Below are 20,187 nucleotides of genomic sequence, written 5' to 3'. Positions count from 1 at the left end.
AAAATAAGTGATGGGAAGAATATGGAGAAATTTGAACTTTTTTTTTTTTTTGGAGATAGAGTCTCACTCTGTCACTCAGGCTGGAGTGCAGTGGCATAATCACGGCTCACTGCAACCTCTGCCTCCCAGGTTCAAGCTATTCCCCTTCCTCAGACTCCCAGGTAGCTGGGATTACAGGACCCCACCACCATGCCCAGCTAATTTTTTTTGTTGAGATGAAGTCTTGCTTTTTCACCCAGGCTGGAGTGCAGTGGCGTGATCTCTGCTCACTGCAATCTCCGCCTGCCTGGTTCAAACAATTCTCCTGCTTCAGCCTCCTGAGTAGCTGGGATTACAGGCACGCACCACTAAGCCTGCTAATTATTGTATTTTTAGTAGATATGGGGTTTCGCCATGTTGGCCAGGCTGGTCTTGAACTTCTGACCTCAATTGATCGGACCGCCTCAGCCTCCGAAAGCGCTGGGATTACAGGCATGAGCCACCACACCTGGCCTGAGAAATCGGAAACTTTTTGCATTGCCATTGTGAATATAAAATGGTGAAGCCACTGTGGAAAACAGAATGATGATTGTTAAAAAAAATTAAACAGCAGGCCGCAGTGGCTCACACCTGTAATCCCAGCACATTCGGAGGCCGAGGTGGGCGGATCACCTGAGGTCAGGTGTTCGAGACCAGCCTGACCAACATGGAGAAACCCTGTCTCTACTAAAAATACAAAATTAGCTAGGCATGGTGGTGCATGCCTGTAATCCCAGCTACTCAGGAGACTGAGGTGGAAGAATCGCTTGAACCCAGGAGGCAGAGGTTGTGGTGAGCTGAGATGGTCCCATTGTACTCCAGCCTGGGCAACAAGAGTGAAACTGTCTCAAAAAACAAACAAAAAAACTGAAATAAAGACAGTTTCATAAGAAACTATTTAATCAGTTTTTCATGCAAAGAATATGTTAAAACTGAAAGTTATGAGCATGATTATGGAAAGATGCTCAATGATTATTATACAAATACTTTTGTGAATTGTTTATATACCCTACAATGGAAGTTTTCTTAGATAACAAAACATCCTTAAATAATCTCTGGGTTCGTGATTGTATTTTGAGACGGAGTCTCACTCTCTTGCCCAGGCAGAAGTGTAATGGCATCATCTCGGCCCACTGCAACCTCCACCTACTGGGTTCAAGTGATTCTCCTGCCTCAAGCCCCCAAGTAGCTGGGATTACAGGCATGCGCCACACACCTGGCTAACTTTTGTATTTTTAGTAGAGAGGGGTTTTCACCATGTTGGCCAGGCTGGTCTCAAACTCCTGGTCTTAGGTGATCCACCCACCTCAGCCTCCCAAAGTGCTGGGATTACAGGTGTGAGCCACCATGCCCGGACTCAAAGTTTCGAAGTTTGGCCATTTATAAAACTGCCCATTAATACATCACACTTTCTAGTTCTTCATATCCAAGAGCTATAAAACATGAATATATGTAGTATGTTTGAAAATAAAGTGGACATTGGATACAATGTTCTATTGAAACAGTACAGGGCTATTTCATGATAATCAGTAAATCAGGAGACAGGGCAGCACATGTAGTGATACCACAGATACTTTTTATTTTTTGTGGTAGCCACTGAAATGTCTGGAAACGCAAAATCAAAGGGGAGTACAATGTTCCAGAGAATGTGACTCACATGTTCCCCAAATCTTTGGTGGGTTGATGGTAAGACAAACATCCAGTTAGGCCATCTTCTCCACCTAGAAAAACAAGGTAGGCTTGCATCTTTGGTCATGAGTACAATTCTTCCATTAGTCACCACTGTTAGCATATACTACTATATAACTCCCCTATAAATTCACAATGACAACATCCTTGGGTTCTCATGGGTTCTCACAGTTCTTTTTTTTTTTTTTTTGAGATGGAGTCTCACTCTGTTGCCCAGGCTGGAGTGCAGTGGCCAGATCTCAGCTCACTGCAACAAACTCTGCCTCCCGGGTTTATGCCATTCTCCTGCCTCAGCCTCCCGAGTAGCTGGAACTACAGACGCCCGCCACCTCGCCCGGCTAGTTTTTTGTATTTTTAGTAGAGACAGGGTTTCACCATGTTAGCCAGGATGGTCTCAATCTCCTGACCTCGTGATCCGCCTGTCTCAGCCTCCCAAAGTGCTGGGATTACAGGCGTGAGCCACCGTGCCCGGCCGGGTTCTCACAGTTCTGATGATAAGTCCTATAATTACCTGTTTTAGTTACCTTAATAGGTTTATCCCATGTATATTCTTTAAAAAATCTTTACGCATACATAAATTAAGGCTAAATTTAATGATGTCTGTCTGGTCATTATAGACAAGGCATTTTACATATATACACACATACACACGTGTGTTTTCTGTATGCTACTATCAAGTCTAAATTTTTATGCTTTTGTCTCATCACCCTGTTCATATTTTGCTATGAAATTATCAGAAAAATAAGGATTGACAACAATGGTTCCATTTACTACTGATTGGCAATGGCTGTCCCTTTCTAACAGGCTAGAGGGTCTGTTTAATATATTTAAAGTCAAATATTTGAACCATGAACCATCTTCCTGTTTATGCAGATATGGTTTACAGTTCGAAATCTTTTAAAAAAATAATTGTCAGGCTGGGCACGGTGGCTCACGCCTGTAATCCCAGCACTTTGGGAGGCCGAGGCAGATGGATCACGAGGTCAGGAGTTTGAGACCAGCCTGGCCAACATAGTGAAACCCTGTCTCTACTAAAAATACAAAAATTAGCTGGGTGTGGTGGCACGCACCTGTAGTACCAGCTACTCGGGAGGCTGAGGCAGGAGAATCATCTGAACCCAGGAGGCAGAGGTTGCAGTGAGTTGAGACCATGCCATTGCACTCCAGCCTGGGCGATAGAGACTCCGTTTCAAAATAATAAATAAATAAATATAAATTTCTACTGAATTTTATTACAATGACTTCATGAATGTAGTAAATATTGGTTGTAAGTAATCCTTTCCAGGAAGGACCTGCAATAACACTATTCAAGTTGCCACTGAGCTTACTCTTCTCGCCAAAAGGATACTGTGGAAGTCACTGTCTTAGCAGATTTCCAATTCTGAAACATAAAAATCTCTAGTCACTTATTTGGGATTTTCAGAGACTTACATTTCCTATGACATAGATTAAGGTATAAAAGGCTTGTGTTGTAGCCAGGCACGGTGGGTCACCCCATAATCCCAGCACTTTGGGAGGCTGAGGCAGGAGGATCATGAGGTCAGGAGTTCGAGACCAGCCTGACCAACATGGTGAAACCCCGTCTCTACTAAAAATATGAAAATTAGCTGGGCATAGTGGCACACGCCTGTAATCCCAGCTACTCAGGAGGCTGAGGCAGGAGAAGCGCTTGAACCCAGGAGGCAGAGGTTGCAGTGAGCCAAGATTGCACCATTGCACTCCAGCCTGGGCAACAGAGCGAGAATCCGTTTCAAAAAAAAAAAAAAAAAAAAAGAAAGAAAGAAAGAAAAAGAAAAGACTCTGATACTCTCAAATCTTCTTCACCTATTTCCCTTCTCAATGTCCCTTTCTTTTGTATGAATTCTAATTTCTTGATATTAAATAAGGTGTAATAAGCTATGGCTAAAGTACCCCTAAAATCATGACAACTAGAGGATTTCCCTCCCATATGAATTTGCTTGTTTTGCATTTAAGCATTGAGAGACAGCTAAAGGCTGTCTACATTTACTGCATTCACATGTCCACGATCTATTAGTAGCCTTTTCACAATTATAAAACCGCAAGGTTTCTTTTTAGTAGAAATTCTCCAGTCTGAATGACCAAAAGAAAAAAACCTCCACACCTGTAATCCCAGCACTTTGGGAGGCCCAGGCGGGCAGATCACAAGGTCAGGAGATCGAGACCACGGTGAAACCCCGTCTCTACTAAAAATACAAAAAAAAAAAAAAATTAGCCAGGCGTGGTGGCAGGTGCCTGTAGTCCCAGATACTCAGGAGGCTGAGGCAGGAGAATGGCATAAACCCAGGAGGCGGAGCTTGCAGTGAGCCGAGATCGCGCCACTGCACTCCAGTCTAGGCGACAGAGCGAGACTCTGTCTCAAAAAAACAAACAAACAGACAAACAAAAACCTTGTATACACCCTTGGAATGAATAATTCCGGTTCTCAGGTATAAATTCAACAGAAATACATACACATAAACACACATGACATAAACAAGAATATTTACAGCAGCAATTTTATTATTACACAAAAGTATAAAAATACAAATATCCATCAATAGGATAAATAGGAATATATTCTTAAAATGGAATAGTATGCAAAATTAAAATACACTACTGCCACATGCAATAATGTACAGATCTTAAAAACACTGAGTGAAATAAGCAAGACGTAAAAGAATTCATGATGTCTGATAAAATATATATATATATATATAAAATTGTAAACATGCAAAAACTACGTTTTGATGTTATAGGCTACGGAAGTGGTAACTCTTAGGTAAGTAACAACTAACTGCTTTTTATTACAGAGTGCAACGAGAAATATAGTTCATAAGTATTTTCTCTTATGGAGATTAATGCTTATAATCATTCTGTATCTTGTCTCTGCCTGTGTTATATAAGTATTTTTAAAAAATAAACTATTTGAGTCAGTAGGAAGAGCAGTTGAAAACTTTAAAATTTAGCTTCATAGCCAACAGAGTTCAATAATAATGATCACACCCATTTTATATGCTAGTAAACAGTAGACAGTTATTCAGTATGGTTCTTTAATAATTATTAGACTTGTGATTTAAAATTACATTAACATGTTTCAGCATGCTTTTCTTTTTAAAACTAAAGGTTTACAATAGCTTGTAAAGAATTCATGTAAGAAACCACATCATTTATTGCATTTCAATGTTTTCTCCCTTGTGAGTTCTTTGATGGACAATGAGGTTTCTCTTATAACTGAAAGATTTACCACATTCATTACAAACATAGGGTTTCTCACCTGTGTGAGTTCTCTGATGTACAATAAGATTTGTCTTCTGGCGGAAGCACTTTCCACATTCACTACATTTATATGGTTTCTCTCCTGTATGAGTTCTTTGATGATGAATGAGATACGACTTCCTGCTAAAGGCTTTCCCACATTGAGGACATTCATAGGATTTCTGGCCTGTATGTATTTTCTGATGTACAGTGAGGGTTGCTTTCTGGCGAAAGGACTTCCCACATTCATTACAAATATAGGGTTTCTCTCCTGTATGAATTCTCTGATGTAGATTGAGATTTGTCTTTTGACTGAATGATTTACCACATTCATTACATTCATATGGTTTCTCTCCTGTGTGAGTTCGGTGATGATCAATGAGGTACGACTTCATTCTAAAGGCCTTCCCACAGTGAGGACATTCGTAAGATTTCTCCCCTGTATGTGTTCTCTGATGTGCCACAAGGGTTGTCTTCTGGCGGAAGGACTTTCCACATTCACTACAAATATAGGGTTTCTCCTCATTATGAGTTTTCTCATGAAGAGCAAGGGTTGTCTTCTGGGAGAAGGATTTCCCACATTCATTACAAATGTAGGGCTTTTCCCCTGTATGAGTTCTCTGGTGTACAGTAAGATTTGCCTTCTGGTGAAAGGACTTCCCACATTCTTTACAAATATAGGGTTTCTCACCTGTATGAATTCTCTGATGTAGAGAGAGTGTGGTCTTCTGGCGGAAGGACTTCCCACAGTCATTACACTCATATGGTTTCTCTCCCGTGTGAGTTCTCTGATGACGAATGAGGTGTGACTTCAATCTGAAGGCATTCCTACATTGCAGACATTCATATGATTTCTCCCCTGTGTGTGTTCTCTGATGATCAGTGAGGGCTGTCTTTAGGCGGAAGGACTTACCACATTCATTGCAAACAAAGGGTTTCTCTCCTGTGTGAGTCCTCTGATGATCAATGAGATATGATTTCCTTCTAAATGCATTTCCACATTGATGACATTGATAGGGCTTTTCTTCTGAGTGAATTCCCTGATGCAGAATTAATACTGATTTCCTGCAGAAGGATTTACCACATTCATTGCATGTATGTTTTTTTTCAATATTGGTTGCTCTTTTCTTTTTATTATATACAGATGGATTTTCTCCTCTGTAAGGTCTATTATGTGTAATCGGGCCTCCCCTTTTAAGGAATGATTTTTCACAGTCATTATATCCAAATGACTGTGCTGGAGTTTCTGTTTTCTGATACTGCATAAGAACTTCATTATGACTGAAAGCTCTGTCACTTTGATTATGAGATTTGACTTCAGGATGAGTAGTCTCTTGTTTAGTACTCAAGAGTGATTTCCCATATCCATTATACTCACTAAGTCTCTTTCTTGCAGGATTTAGATTACTGATGATTAATTCTGAAACATTTTTCAAAATCGTTCCATGAGAATCATATTCAGGAGGTAGATTTTTTGAATTAACAGGGTTTTTGCCTAGAGTAAATGTCTTTTCATATATTTTACTTTTCTCCTTCACCAGTTTTTTGTGGTTGATGCTTACAACTGATCTAGAATACTTCTCTTGGTGTTCCTTGAATTTTACTAAAAAGTCTTCAGCTTTCCAGTTTTCTTCTAGAAAAGAATATAATTGATAACAATTTGTGAATCTTCACACATTTGCTATGCAAAGGAATTTTACTAGGGTCTAGCATATGGCACAAAAAGAGACCCAGGACAAATGACCACTGGCCTGGCAGGGGTGCGGGGAGGGGAACCTAAACAAAAACTGCTTCAGAGTGGAAAAGGATGAAGATGTAAAGAATAAGCATTAATACCTTCTGCATTTTGCACTAGAACTTAGAGAAAGTGAAACCAACCAAGAAGTCAAAGAATGGTAGAAGGGGGTTGATGGTTAGGTAAGTATTCAGAAAAAATGAAGTGAACCTATCAAAAGCATAAAAATGTAATGAGGATGGACAAGAAAAATTAGTAAAAATCTTTGTTTAGTGAAAATACTAGAAGAAAGATTACTTCTGGAGGACACAGATCACCTGTAATTTTTTTTTGTTTGTTTAAGACAGAGTCTCACTTTGTTGCCCAGGCTGGAGTGCAGTGGCATGATCTCAGCTCACCACAACCTCTGCCTCCCAGGTTCAAGCAATTCTCCTGCCTCAGCCTCCCAAGTAGCTGGGATTACAGGCACATGCCACCACGCCTAGCTAATTTTTTGTATTTTTAATAGAGACGGGGTTTCACCAGGCCAGCCAGGCTGGTCTCGAACTCCTGACCTCTTGATCTGCCTGCCTCGGCCTCCCAAAGTGCTGGGATTACAGGTATGAGCCACTGTGCCTGGCCGATCACCAATATTTTATACACACATCCCTAGATGACTGTGGTAAAACACATACAGCTGTTGGACCCACCTCCTCTATGTAGCTGTCATTGATTAATTTAGCTTTTAAATTATCAATTCATTTTCTAGTATTTAGCAAAACAATCCTATAGTCTATGCTCTAATCCTCTACATAGGTAGGAATTATTTTCTCTTATGAAGGGAAAATTAGTAAAATACTTCCAATAGCAACTTTAAAGCAGATCAGAATATATTCAACTGCTGTATTCAGACAGCTGCTAAATCACTTCTTTCAGGATTGTTCAATAACAAAGCTCTCATGACTAGTCCTCTTTTCAGTTACTGACTCACTTTTTCAGGTTTAAGGAAAGACTGGCTTACATCCTTCCCCAATGCAGTAACATTCCTTTATTCCAGCTTTTCATATGGTAGATCAGAATACTAGTTTCATATGGTAGATTAAATAATCTGGTCCTAGATCATACATTAACTTTAACCTTCATTTCTCTTATAAAAGTATAGCTATTTCTAACTTTACTTACCTTGCAATCATCTATATCTAATGAAGCAATGTTAAAGCTATGCTCAAAAATCTGTTTCTTCATTGAGTCCAAAAACTCCAATACTAACATATACAAGGAATTTCTCCTGTAAACAAAACTATATTGTCTAGATTCATTTTTTATATTCTCACAAGTTTTCAGGGTTGTCCACATACCTGACAGATCTCACCTGTTTATAACAGGTAGTTTTTGCCTCAGTCAGGCCTGATACTTACTGCCCTACATATACCTTACTTATTCCTAATAACACACTTGTGTACACATTCTTTTAATTAATTAGCTTGCCTTCCAGGTTTACTTCCATTTATCTTCAGAGAATCTTCAAAGAAATCATATCATTCCACGATCTCATAAACCCTTCATATATTTCCCCCACCATTTTAAGCTCTATTTCTTTTTTTTTGAGATAGAGTCTTGCTCTGTCGACCAGGCTAGAGTGCCGTGCCTGGCCTTAAGCTCTATTTCTTTAAAATTTTCAATATAATTATTGTCTAGAAAAATTATGTTAACAACTCTTTTAACAACCTTACACTTTGACATAAATATTTCATGAAAAATGCAAACTTGAATGTGATCCTTTGTCATAGAAATACTTTTTTGGTGATCTTTAAACTCTTTTGGGCTGGGCACAGTGGCTCATGCCTGTAATCCCAGCACTTTGACAGGCCGAGGCGGGCAGATCACCTGAGGTCAGGAGTTCCAGACCAGCCTGGCCAACATGGTGAAACTGTCCCTAATAAAAATACAAAAAAAGCTGGCCAGTCATGGTGGCATGCGCCTATAGTCCCAGCTACTCCAGAGGCTGAGTCAGGAGCATCAGTTGAACCTGGGAGGTGGAGTTCACAGTGAGCCGAGATCACACCACTGCACTCCAGCCTGGACGATAGAGCTAGACTCCGTCTTAAAAAAAAAAAAAATTATTTTGAGTTTACATGATCACTGCATAATCATAGTTAGGTGATGTCTGGCAGAATGCAACCACTTCAAGCACAATCTATAGGGACACAGCATTGTTAGGTACATCTAAAAAGAACTTGCTAGTATATGCTTTCTGAATGGATGAAAAGATATCTCCCTTACATAGCTCCATAAGCAATTAACGCAGCAACTACTGAACACCTAACATGTTAAATAATACCACAGTAATGAAGGTTCAAAAGGGATCTTATCTATGAGGAAAAGAATCCTGAAGCATCCTTAAAAATCCTTAAGCATAAACAATTAGGAATGAAATTATACGACTGTATCCAAGAATTGTGCATGTTTGTGTTATAGTCAGTAGTTAGCACAGGAATTCAGAAAAAAAGTAAGGTAGATATGATGTGCAGTAATCAAGGAAGAATTCACAGAGAAATCCTGAGACTGAGAAGATATATAGTATAGGCCGGGCACGGTGGCTCACGCCTGTAATCCCAGCACTTTGGGAGGCCGAGGCGGGTGGATCACAAGGTCAGGAGATCAAGACCATCCTGGCTAACACAGTGAAACCCCATCTCTACTAAAAAATACAAAAAATTAGCCAGGCGTGGTGGCGGGCGCCTGTAGTCCCAGCTACTCGGGAGGCTGAGGCAGGAGAATGGCATGAACCAGGAAGGCAGAGCGTGCAGTGAGCCAAGATCAAGCCACTGCACTCCAGCCTGGGCGACAGAGTGAGACTCCGTCTCAAAAAAAAAAAAAAAAAAAAAAAAGATATATAGTATAAAGGGAGAACACAACACAATGAAAAGTATCTATGTGATAACAAACCCTACATTCATGAACAACAATTAGGAGACTAGATCATGTGGAAATTATCAAGAATTTTCTCCAAGAGAAAGTTGAAAAGACCACATGAGGGCTTATTGTGACAGTTCCTGAAAGAAATTTCAATTTCATATAATAAATGATAAAAAATAGGGAAAAACTGATGGGATACTTTGTGAGGAAAGTAACAATAAACATTGAATGAATCCAGACAAAACTTATCACAAAGACAAATGGTAATTCCAGTAATAAATACATGAAATAAGATAGTTGTCATTTTGTATGATGTCAGTGAGAAATGAGAATATGGGAGGATGTCAATATATTTCACAAGCAGATAACCATATCACAAATTGCAAAGAGATGATAAGAGAAACAGAAAAACCAAGTTGACTTTGTAGTAGAAACAAAATTATTTTGAAGGGGTTGGGCGCGGTGGCTCATGCCTATAATCCCAGTACTTTGGGAGGCCAAGGCGGGCAGATCACCTGAGGTCAGGAGTTCAAGACCAGCCTGACCAACAGGGAGAAACCCCATCTCTATTAAAAATACAAAATTAGCCGGGCATGGTGGCACATGCCTGTAATTCCAGCTACTAGGGAGGCTGAGGCAAGAGAATTGCTTGAACCTGGGAGCCGGAGGTTGCGGTGAGTTAAGATCACCCCATTGCACTCCAGCCTGGGCAACAAGAGCGAAACTCCATCTCAAAAAAAAAAAATATATATATATATATATAACAATAATAATAATAATAATATTGAATTAAACAATGGGAGGACAGGCACGGTGGCTCATGCCTGTAATTGGACCACTTTGGGAGGCCGGGCACAGTGGCTCATGCCTGTAATCTGAGCACTTTGGGAGGTCAAGGCGGGTGGATCACCTGAGGTCAGGAGTTCGAGACCAGCCTGGCCAACATGGCGAAACCCCATCTCTACTAAAAATACAAAAATTAGCTGGGCGTGGTGGTGGGCACCTGTAATCCCAGCTACCCTGGAGGCGGAGGCAAGAAAATCACTTGAACCCAGGAGGTGGAGTTTGCAGTGAGCCAAGATTGCGCCACTGTACTCCAGCCTGGGCGACAGAGCAGGACTCCATCTCAAAAATAATAAATAAATATGGCTGGGCGCGGTGGCTCATGCCTGTAATCCCAGCACTTTGGGAGGTCAAGGCGGGCAGATCACGAGGTCAGGAGATTGAGACCATCCTGGCTAACATGCTGAAACCCCGTCTCTACTAAACATACAAAAAATTAGCTGGGCGTGGTGGCGGGCACCTGTAGTCCCAGCTACTCGGGAGGCTGAGGCAGGAGAATGGCGTGAACCCGGGAGGTGGAGGTTGCAGTGAGCTGAGATTGCTCCACTGCACTCCAGCCTGGCCGACAGAGCAAGACTCTGTCTCAAAAAATAATAATAATAAAAAATAACAAATAAATAAATAAATGGGAAAAATGTTAAGAGCTGAAAAAGGCAGTGATTTTCATTTCTGACACACTGTCAGAAAATAGGTGAGATGATAGACTATAGTACGCCTGATGAACTGGAGTGAAGGTAGGAGAAATGTGCTTTGTATATTGACGTCAGTGCCATCTACACATAAAATAAAGAGTGTCAGTCTGAGAATGGATAGAATCATTATAATTGAAAGTTAGATCATGGGAGGGCATATGAGAGAAATGAGACCAAATGTCCAGTGAAATAATGAACATATATTTAAAAAAATAGCCGGGCGTGGTGGCTCAAGCCTGTAATCCCAGCACTTTGGGAGGCCGAGACGGGCGGATCACGAGGTCAGGAGATCGAGACCATCCTGGCTAACACGGTGAAACCCCGTCTCTACTAAAAAATACAAAAAAAAAAAAAAAAAAAAAACTAGCCGGACGAGGTGGCGGGCGCCTGTAGTCCCAGCTACTCGGGAGACTGAGGCAGGAGAATGGCGTGAACCCGGGAGGCGGAGTTTGCAGTGAGCCGAGATCCGGCCACTGCACTCCAGCCTGGGCGACAGAGCGAGACTCCACCTCAAAAAAAAATAAAAAAAAATAAAATAAAATAAAATAAAATAAAATAAAATAAAATAAAATAAAATAAAATCTGTTGTGACTATTATATGCCAAGCATTTTTCAGGTGATATGGCCACAGTGGTGAAGAAAAGAGGCCAAGTTGTAAATAAGCATTCAAGGAATTAGGATAAGAATTAGTGTTATGTCACTTAAATGAAAGATTGATTGCAGGAATGATGAAAAGCCATGTAAAATGAACCACAAAGGTTTAATGGAAGAAAATGGCAACTTCGACTTTATCAACCTAGGTCGTGTTAAGTGAGTTCTAAAATTAACAGCTAAATTTGTAGTGAGAAGGGGAACTTAGCACAGAAAATAAAGCCGAGGTGGTATGAAGGAAAGGAAATGTTAAGTAAGTAAGGAGAGGACCACTAACAAATAATTTTCTCTCTTTTTAAAGACAGGCTGAAGAAAGCCTGAAAGAAATCTATTATAATGGTGCCAGGTACAGTGGCTCAAGTCTGTAATCCCAGCACTCTGGGAAGCCGAGGTGGGCAGATCACAAGCTCAGGAGTTTGAGACCAGCCTGGCCAATATGGTGAAACCCCATCTCTACTAAAAATACAAAAAAGTTAGCTGGGCCTGTTGGTGCACGCCTGTAATCCCAGCTACTTAGGAGGTTAAGGCAGAAGAATTGCTTGAACCCGGCAGGCAGAGGTTGCAGTGAGCTGAGATCACACCACTGCAATCCAGCCTGGGCAACAGAATAAGATTCCGTCTCAAAAACAAAACAAAAAACAACCAAAAATAAATAAATACATAAAGCTTTCCTGATGAAATCTATCACAATGGCAAGATAAGGACTGAGAATGCTGGAAAAAGAGACACAAGTCAATAAAAAAGATCTAAAAGAAAGAACGCTTATGGTACACTCAGAGTGGCAGTTATTTTTGATAATATGAAGCAAACTAGGAACAAATGTATTTGGGAGTGATACATATATATATATATGTGTGTGTGTGTTTTGAAATGGAGTCTTGCTGTATTGCCTAGGCTGGAGTGCAGTGGCATGATCTTGGCTCACTGGAACCTCTGCCTACTGCGTTTAAGCGATTCTCCAGTCTCAGCCTCCCGAGTGGCTGGGATTACAGGCATGTGCCACCACACCCAGCTAATTTTTGTATTTTTAGTAGAGACAGAGTTTCACTATGTTGGCCAGGTTGGTTTCAAACTCCCGACCTCAGGTGATCCACCCGCCTCAGCCTCGCGAAGTGCTAGGATTACAGGTGTGAGCCACCGTGCCCAGCAGAAAGAGTGATATGTAAGAGTCTGGTTCTGTTTTTGTTTTTGAGACAGGGTCTTGGCTCTGTAGCCCAGGCTGGCGTGTAGTGGAGTAATCCTAGCTCACTGTAACCTTGAACCCTTGGGCTCAAGTGATTCTCCTACCTCAACCTTCTAAGTAGCCACAGGTGTATGCCATCATTCCTGCCTTTTTTTTTTTTTTTTTTTTTTGGAGACAGGATCTTGCTCTGTCTCCCAGGCTGGAGTGCTGCAATCATGGCTGACCACAGATTTGACCTCTTGGGCTCAAGTGATCCTCCCACCTTAGCTTCCTGAGTAGCTGGGACTAAAGGTGCACAACACCATGCCCAGCTAACTTTTTTTTTTTTTGTAAAGATGGGGTTTTGCCATGATTCCCATGCTGGTCGCAAACTCCTGGGCTCAAGGGATCTGCCCATCTTGACTCCCAAAGTGCTGGGATGACAGGTGTGAGCCACCACACCCAACCTTGGCTAAGTTTTTATTTTTGTCTTTTTGTAGTGATGGGGTCTTGTTATGCTGTCCAGGCTGGCTTTGAACTTGTGGCCTCAAGTGATCCTCTTACCTTGGCCTCCCAAAGTGTCAGATTATAGGCGTGAAGGTTTTCAGAGGTCAGGAGCCTTTAAAAAGATACTCCTGAAACATTTCAAAGGTATCACCCACCATTTGACCCCTTTAAATTTACATTCTGCTAGGTCTGCCTAGGAGCCAGAAACTCACCCAAGCAGGTATGACCTGAAAATGATGTCCATGGCTCTTCTCCTCGTTCCAACTTGAGGATCACATCAGGTTTGGTCATGTGACACCCTGATAAGGGAAAAAAAAACTTACATTGATTGGGCTATAATACTGTTGGAAAATGAGGAAGGGTGCATGTTCAGTACTGCAAATTAAGATACCCATTTGTGTATCAATCTAGGTAGCACCTTGCACTGGGCAAGTGAAGACACAATCATTCATTCTGCTAACCAAAAGGAATTCATCACCTCTTATTCCTGAAATTCAAGATTATACATACTTTAGGCACTTTGAGAGGAAGTACATGCTACTGAAAATTTCAAAGATAATTTTTCTTACCCACAGAGATGAGGTGGCAATAGTTTTCCAACATCACATCCATATATAGAGTCTTCTGAGCATGATCCAGGTGCTGCCACTCCTCCTGAGTGAAGTCCACAGTCACATCATTGAATGACACTGATCCCTAGAATGGAAGGAACTGTAATCAGAACAGGTGGACTTGGCTGGGTGCAGTGGCTCACGCCTGTAATCCCAACACTTTGGGAGGCCGAGGTTTGTGGATCACTTGAGGTCAGGAGTTAAAGACCACCCTGGCCAAGATGATCAAACCCCATGTCTACTAAGAATACAAATAATTAGCTAGGCATAGTGGCATGCACCTGTAATCCCAGTTACACGGGAGGCTGAGGCAGGAGAATAGCTTGAAACCAGGAGGCGGAGGTTGCAGTGAGCCCAGATCATGCCACTGCACTCCAGCCTGGGTGACAGAGCAAGACTCCGTCAAAAAAAGAAAAGAAAAGAAAAGAAAAGAAAAGAAAAGAAAAGAAAAGAAAAGAAAAGAAAAGAAAAGAACAGGTGGACTGGATATTGGGAACTACTTTTGACCCTGCTTCCTTGTGGCATTCATATGAATCCTTGTATAGAAAGACTACAATTTTCCCTGTTTTATGATTTATATTGCATGGGAAACAAAAATCAAGGTAAAAATACCCATCAGTTAATTTTTAAACAACACATTCTAAGAATATTTACTGTGAAGTCACTTAATGCCGAAAACTGTATTTATTTATGGAAGTGCCAAGACCAACACCGTTTCTGCTCAGAAGTTACCAGAGGCATGCAACACATACTTGCAAGAAAATGTTAGTCAAGACAAACCTGCAAGGTGTCACTGGTACAACAAAGAAATATGTACAAGATATAGCATGTACCACAAAGTAGAACAATTTCTCAGGCTTCACTAATGAGGTAAATGTTTCCCAATTTAATGTGAGTATGTTATACATGAAGAAAATGGTTTGTATGTGCTTTGTGAGATTTTTAAGCATGCAGCAATAACAGAGTAAAACAGTCAGGGAACCATTCCCTCAGATAATAATTATAAAATGTGCACATGCCGTACAATAAACAACTAATAGAAGGCACTGGAAAGCAACCAAAGCAGGCAGAAATGGGAAAATAGCTTATCCTTGAAGGACAGCAACTGCAATGTATAATAACTACTAATTTTGTGGCTTTTTTTGCATCATGGTACCTGAAACCCCACAGCTCTCATGGCATAAAACCACTACTTATTTCCTCAAAGGTGACGGAGGACAGAAACGAGAGCCTGAGGCCAGGCGCGGTGGCTCATCTGAGGTCAGGAGTTTGAGACCAGCCTAGCTAACATGGTGAAACTCTGTCTCTACTAAAAATACAAAAATTAGCTGGGTGTGGTGGTGGGCACCTGTAATCCTAGGTAATTGGGAAGCTGAGGCAGTAGAACTGCTAGAATCCGGGAGACGGAGGTTGCAGTGAGCCAAGGTTGTGACTCTGCACTCCAGTCTGGGTGACAGAGAGAGACACTGTTACAAAAAGAAAAAAAAAAAGAATAAAAAAGAAACGAGAGCTGGGAATTTAGGTTAATTCTGGAAGCGAGGGAACTGCAGAAAGGATGAAAATGAAAATCTGAGCATAAACTCTGCCAAAACTCCTGGTTGATAAAATATGCATGTGTTGGAGAGATCACAGAGGGCTTAGCAAACAGCAGACAAAACTACAACAGAAAAGAATCTTGAAAAATAAAAGTGCACCTAGTAAGATTCTAAGGCTTCTGCTTCTTGACTGATGGTATTCTACAACCTGCTCACAGCCCAAGAAGAATAAAACTGGAGGCTTACGGGATTAAGGTGTCAGAGCTTGCACTGACAAAGCAGCAGGAAGTGTAGAGGGTAAAACTTGAAAAAGAGAAATGCAGGATGTAAGCCCCCAAATCTAAACACTCACCAATTCCTTGACTGAGAGAAAAGTACATGAACACAAGGGAGAACCTATCTGCCTTCAGGAGGTTAGGGTAAAAGGCAGCAGCTAGAAGCTTGAAGAACCAGGGGGATATATCAGCTGCTTTACACTGAGCAGGGAGACAAAGTTTGATGTTTGATTATAAGCAAGCTAATTATCTACTACTACTACTAATAATAATAATTCTCAAGGAACCTAACAGACGTAACAGAATTTGGATTACAATACTATTTATCATGTCCAGTTTTCTAGCAAAAATTACTAAACATGCAAACAAAACAAAACAAAACAAAAAGGAGTGGGGGAATAAGACCTGTAGTCACCAAAAGACAATCACAGAAACTAACTCCTAGTGAGCCCTGATGTTGGATTTTGCAAAAGAAACCAAAAAAAAAAAAAAAAAAAAAAACAAAGGCTACAAAGTAGCTGTTCTAAATGTATTCACAGAAATAACTGAAATAAAAAATTAACTAGATAAGCTCAATAGCAGAGCAGAAATACAGAATCAGTATCCGTGTAAATTAATCAAGAGAAAATAAGTAATCTGAACAGAAAGAAAAAGGAATCATGAAAAATGAACAGACTCACAAAGATCTGTGGGTCATATTCAAAAATCCTATATGGATATAATTAGAGTCCCAGAATGGGGAGAGAAAAAGAAAGGGCATAAATAAATTTTATGGAAATAATGGCCTAACACATCCAAAATTGGCAAGAACTTTTTTTTTTTTTTTTTTGAGATGGAGTCTCGCTCTGTCACCCAGGCTGGAGTGCTGTGGCCGGATCTCAGCTCACTGCAAGCTCCGCCTCCCGGGTTCACACCATTCTCCCGCCTCAGCCTCCCGAGTAGCTGGGACTACAGGCGCCCGCCACCATGCCCGGCTACTTTTTTTGTAGTTTTTAGTAGAGACGGGGTTTCACCGTGTTAGCCAGGATGGTCTCGATCTCCTGACCTCATGATCCGCCCGTCTCGGCCTCCCAAAGTGCTGGGATTACAGGCTTGAGCCACCGCGCCCCCGGCAAGAACTTTTAACTCACATATTCAAAGAGTTTAACCCTAAAAGGATAAACACCAAAGAAAACCACACTTAGCCAAATCCTAATTAAACTGCTACACAGCCAAGAATTCTACATGCAGCAAACTATATATTCAAAATGAAGGCAACATCAAAATATTTTCAGATGAAACCTAGAGAATTCATCACCAGCAGGACTGCACCACCAAAAATGCTAACAGGCCGGGCGTGGTGGCTTACTTCTGTAATCTGGGCACTTTGCGGGGCTGAGGTAGGAAGACTGCTTGAAGCTAGGAGTTTGAGGTCACCCTGGGCAACAAAGTAAGACCTCCATCTCTGGGGCAGGGGAAGGTGGGGGAGTGGGGCCTATAGGAAATTCTTCAGGCTTAAGGTAAAAATAACACTAAGGTCTTTAAGAAGGTATGAAGAAAATAAGAAAAATTTTAAGAGTATAAATACTCATTTCCTTTCTTCTTTATAAGATATGACTATTTCAAGCAGCAGTCAGGGAATGTCTCTGCTATTTTAGCATGAAAGCAACCATAGATAATATGTAAATAAATGAGCAAAGATGTGTTTCAATAAACTTAGTTATGGACACTAACGTTTAAATTTCATGAAGTTTTAGTGTGTCAGGAATATTTATTCTTGTAAATGTTTTCAAACGTTTCAAATGCAAAGACAATTCTTAGCTCACAATCTGTACAAAATAGGTTTGAAATAGGCTGGATTTGGCCTGTAGACTATAGAACCTTGGCTTAAAATAAACATTCCAATACCATTTATTACAAACATAAATATCATATATATGGCAAACAAAAAAGTAAAAGACAGGTATTAATAAATAAAACTATAATGTGGCAAGATTGATATATTTTTACCATAACTAATTTAACATTAACCCTAAGAAAATCCTGATAAGTTGAAGATCCATACTGTAATCCTAGGGCAATCACACAAAAAATGCAAACGCATAACTAAAAAGGTTAACAGAGGAATGAAAATGAATCATTAAAACGTATGTGACTGACACAAAATACAACAGAATGTAGGAATAGATAAGAAAAACAGGTTAGGAGGAATTTAAATGCATATTACCAAGTGAATGAAGCCACTCTGAAAAGGCTACATGGTATATAGCCTTCCAGATTCTAACCATATGGCATTCTGGAAAAGGCAACATTTTGGAGAGAGTAAAAAGATCAGTGGTGGCCGGGCGCGGTGGCTCAAGCCTGTAATCCCAGCACTTTGGGAGGCCGAGACGGGTGGATCACAAGGTCAGGAGATCGAGACCATCCTGGCTAACCCGGTGAAACCCCGTCTCTACTAAAAAAAATACAAAAAAAAAAAAAAAAAAACTAGCCGGGCGAGGTGGCGGGCGCCTGTAGTCCCAGCTACTCGGGAGGCTGAGGCAGGAGAATGGCGTGAACCCGGGAGGCGGAGCTTGCAGTGAGCTGAGATCCGGCCACTGCACCCCAGCCTGGGCGACAGAGCGAGACTCCGTCTCAAAATAAATAAATAAATAAATAAATAAAAGATCAGTGGTTTCCAGGGAGTAGCAGGGAGGGAGGGATAAACAGGCAGAGCAAAGAGGATTTTTAGGGCAGTGAAACCATTTTGTAAGAAAATATAATGGTGAATATATGCCATTATATATTTGTCAAAACCCACAATAGCAATATCAGCAGTGAACCCTAATGTAAACTATGAATTTTGGGTGACAATAATGTGTTAATGTAGCTCCAGCGTTTGTACAAATGGACTTCTCTGGTGCCAGATACTGATAGTGAGAGACACTGTATGCGTGCAGGGAATAAGTATATAGGATCTTTCTGTTTCTCTGTTCAGTTTTGACATGAACTTAAAACTGCTCTAAAAAATAGGCCTGTAATCCTAGCACTTTAGGAGGCCGAGGCTGGCGGATGACCTGAGCCCAGGAGTTTGAGACCAGCCTGACCAACATAGCAAAACCCTGTCTCTACCAAAAATACAAAAATTAGCTGAGTGTGGTGGTGCACACCTGTAGTCCCAGCTACTAGGGAGGCTGAGGCAGAAGTTGCAGTGAGCTGAGATGGCACCACTGTACTCCAGCCTGGGGACAGAACAAGACTCTGTCTCAAAAAAAAAATAAAAAAATAAAAATGAAATGCAAAACCAAACAGGTTAGGCAATAATAAAACAAATAGCAAAAACGACTGCCCTAAATCCAACTATACCTTTACTTGTATTCAATGTAAATGGACTAAACACTCCAACGAGAAGGCAGAGATTATCAGTGTCTATGAAAGCAAGATTCAAATAGGCTGGGTGTGGTGGCTCACAGCTGTAATCCCAACAGTTTGGGAGGCCAAGGTGGGAGGATCACTTCAGCCCCGGAGTTCATAAGCAGCCTGGGTAACATAGTGAGACACTGTGTCTCCAAAAAAAAAAAAAAAAAAATTACCTAGGCGCTGGGCGTGGTGGCCCACCCCTATAATCCCAGCACTTTGGGAGGACAAGGCAGTCAGATCACTTGAGGTCAGGAGTTCAAGACCAGCCTGGCCAACATGGTGAAACCCCCATGTCTACTAAAAATACAAAAATTAGCTGGAAGTGGAGATGCATGCCCATAGTCCCAGCTACTCCAGAGGCTGAGGCACAAAAATCGCTTCAACTCAGGAGGCAGAGGCTGCAGTGAGCCAGGATTGTGCCACTGCACTCCAGCCTGGGCGACACAGGGAGACTCTGACTCCCAAAAAAAAAAAAAAAAAAAAAATTAGCTAGGTATGGTGGCACATGCCTGTGGTCCTAGCTACTTGGGAGGCTGAGATAGGAGGATTACGTGAGCCTAGGAGGTCAAGGCTGCAGTGAGTGCCTACGAGGTCAAGGCTGCAGTGAGCATTGATTGCACCACTGCACTCCAGCCTGGGCAACAGAGTAAGACCCTGTCTCAGAAAAAAAAAAAAAAAAAAAGACTTGGCTGAACGCGGTGGCTCATGCCTATAATCACAGCACTTTGGGAGGCTGAGGCGGGTGGATCACAAGGTCAGGAGATCGAGACCATCCTGGCTAACATGGTGAAACCCCATCTCTACTAAAAATACAAAACAAAAAAAAAATTAGCCGGGCGTGGTGGCAGGGGCCTGTAGTCCCAGCTACTTGGGAGGCTGAGGCAGGAGAATGGTGTGAATCCAGGAGGTGGAGCTTGCAGTGAGCTGAGATTGCGCCA

The 20,187-nt window shown here is 41.3% G+C and overlaps 1 protein-coding gene across 13 annotated transcripts in view; it reads right to left on the bottom strand.

Moving 5' to 3' along the window:
• Nucleotides 1-1,582: 1,582 nt before the first annotated feature.
• Nucleotides 1,583-20,187, bottom strand: part of ZNF567 (zinc finger protein 567) — a 37,444-nt gene continuing 18,839 nt past the window's right edge. For 12 of the 13 annotated variants that reach the window (XM_030913618.1, XM_030913620.1, XM_030913613.1 and 9 more), the window contains 3 exons: nt 14,020-14,146; nt 13,663-13,749; nt 4,198-6,595 (listed from right to left, as the gene is read on the bottom strand). In XM_030913618.1, coding sequence (XP_030769478.1) covers nt 4,875-6,595; nt 13,663-13,749; nt 14,020-14,146 — 1,935 coding nt within the window. In that variant the 3' untranslated portion in view covers nt 4,198-4,874. Of the gene's footprint in view, nt 1,740-4,197; nt 6,596-13,662; nt 13,750-14,019; nt 14,147-20,187 lie in introns of those variants that run through there. The other variant, XM_030913621.1, reaches the window with a different exon arrangement.

Source organism: Rhinopithecus roxellana, chromosome 12, assembly GCF_007565055.1.
Source record: "Rhinopithecus roxellana isolate Shanxi Qingling chromosome 12, ASM756505v1, whole genome shotgun sequence".
NCBI classification, from domain to species: domain Eukaryota; kingdom Metazoa; phylum Chordata; class Mammalia; order Primates; family Cercopithecidae; genus Rhinopithecus; species Rhinopithecus roxellana.
The sequence above is the reverse complement of the archived record's forward strand: the minus strand, read 5'-3'. Positions and strand labels throughout refer to the sequence as shown.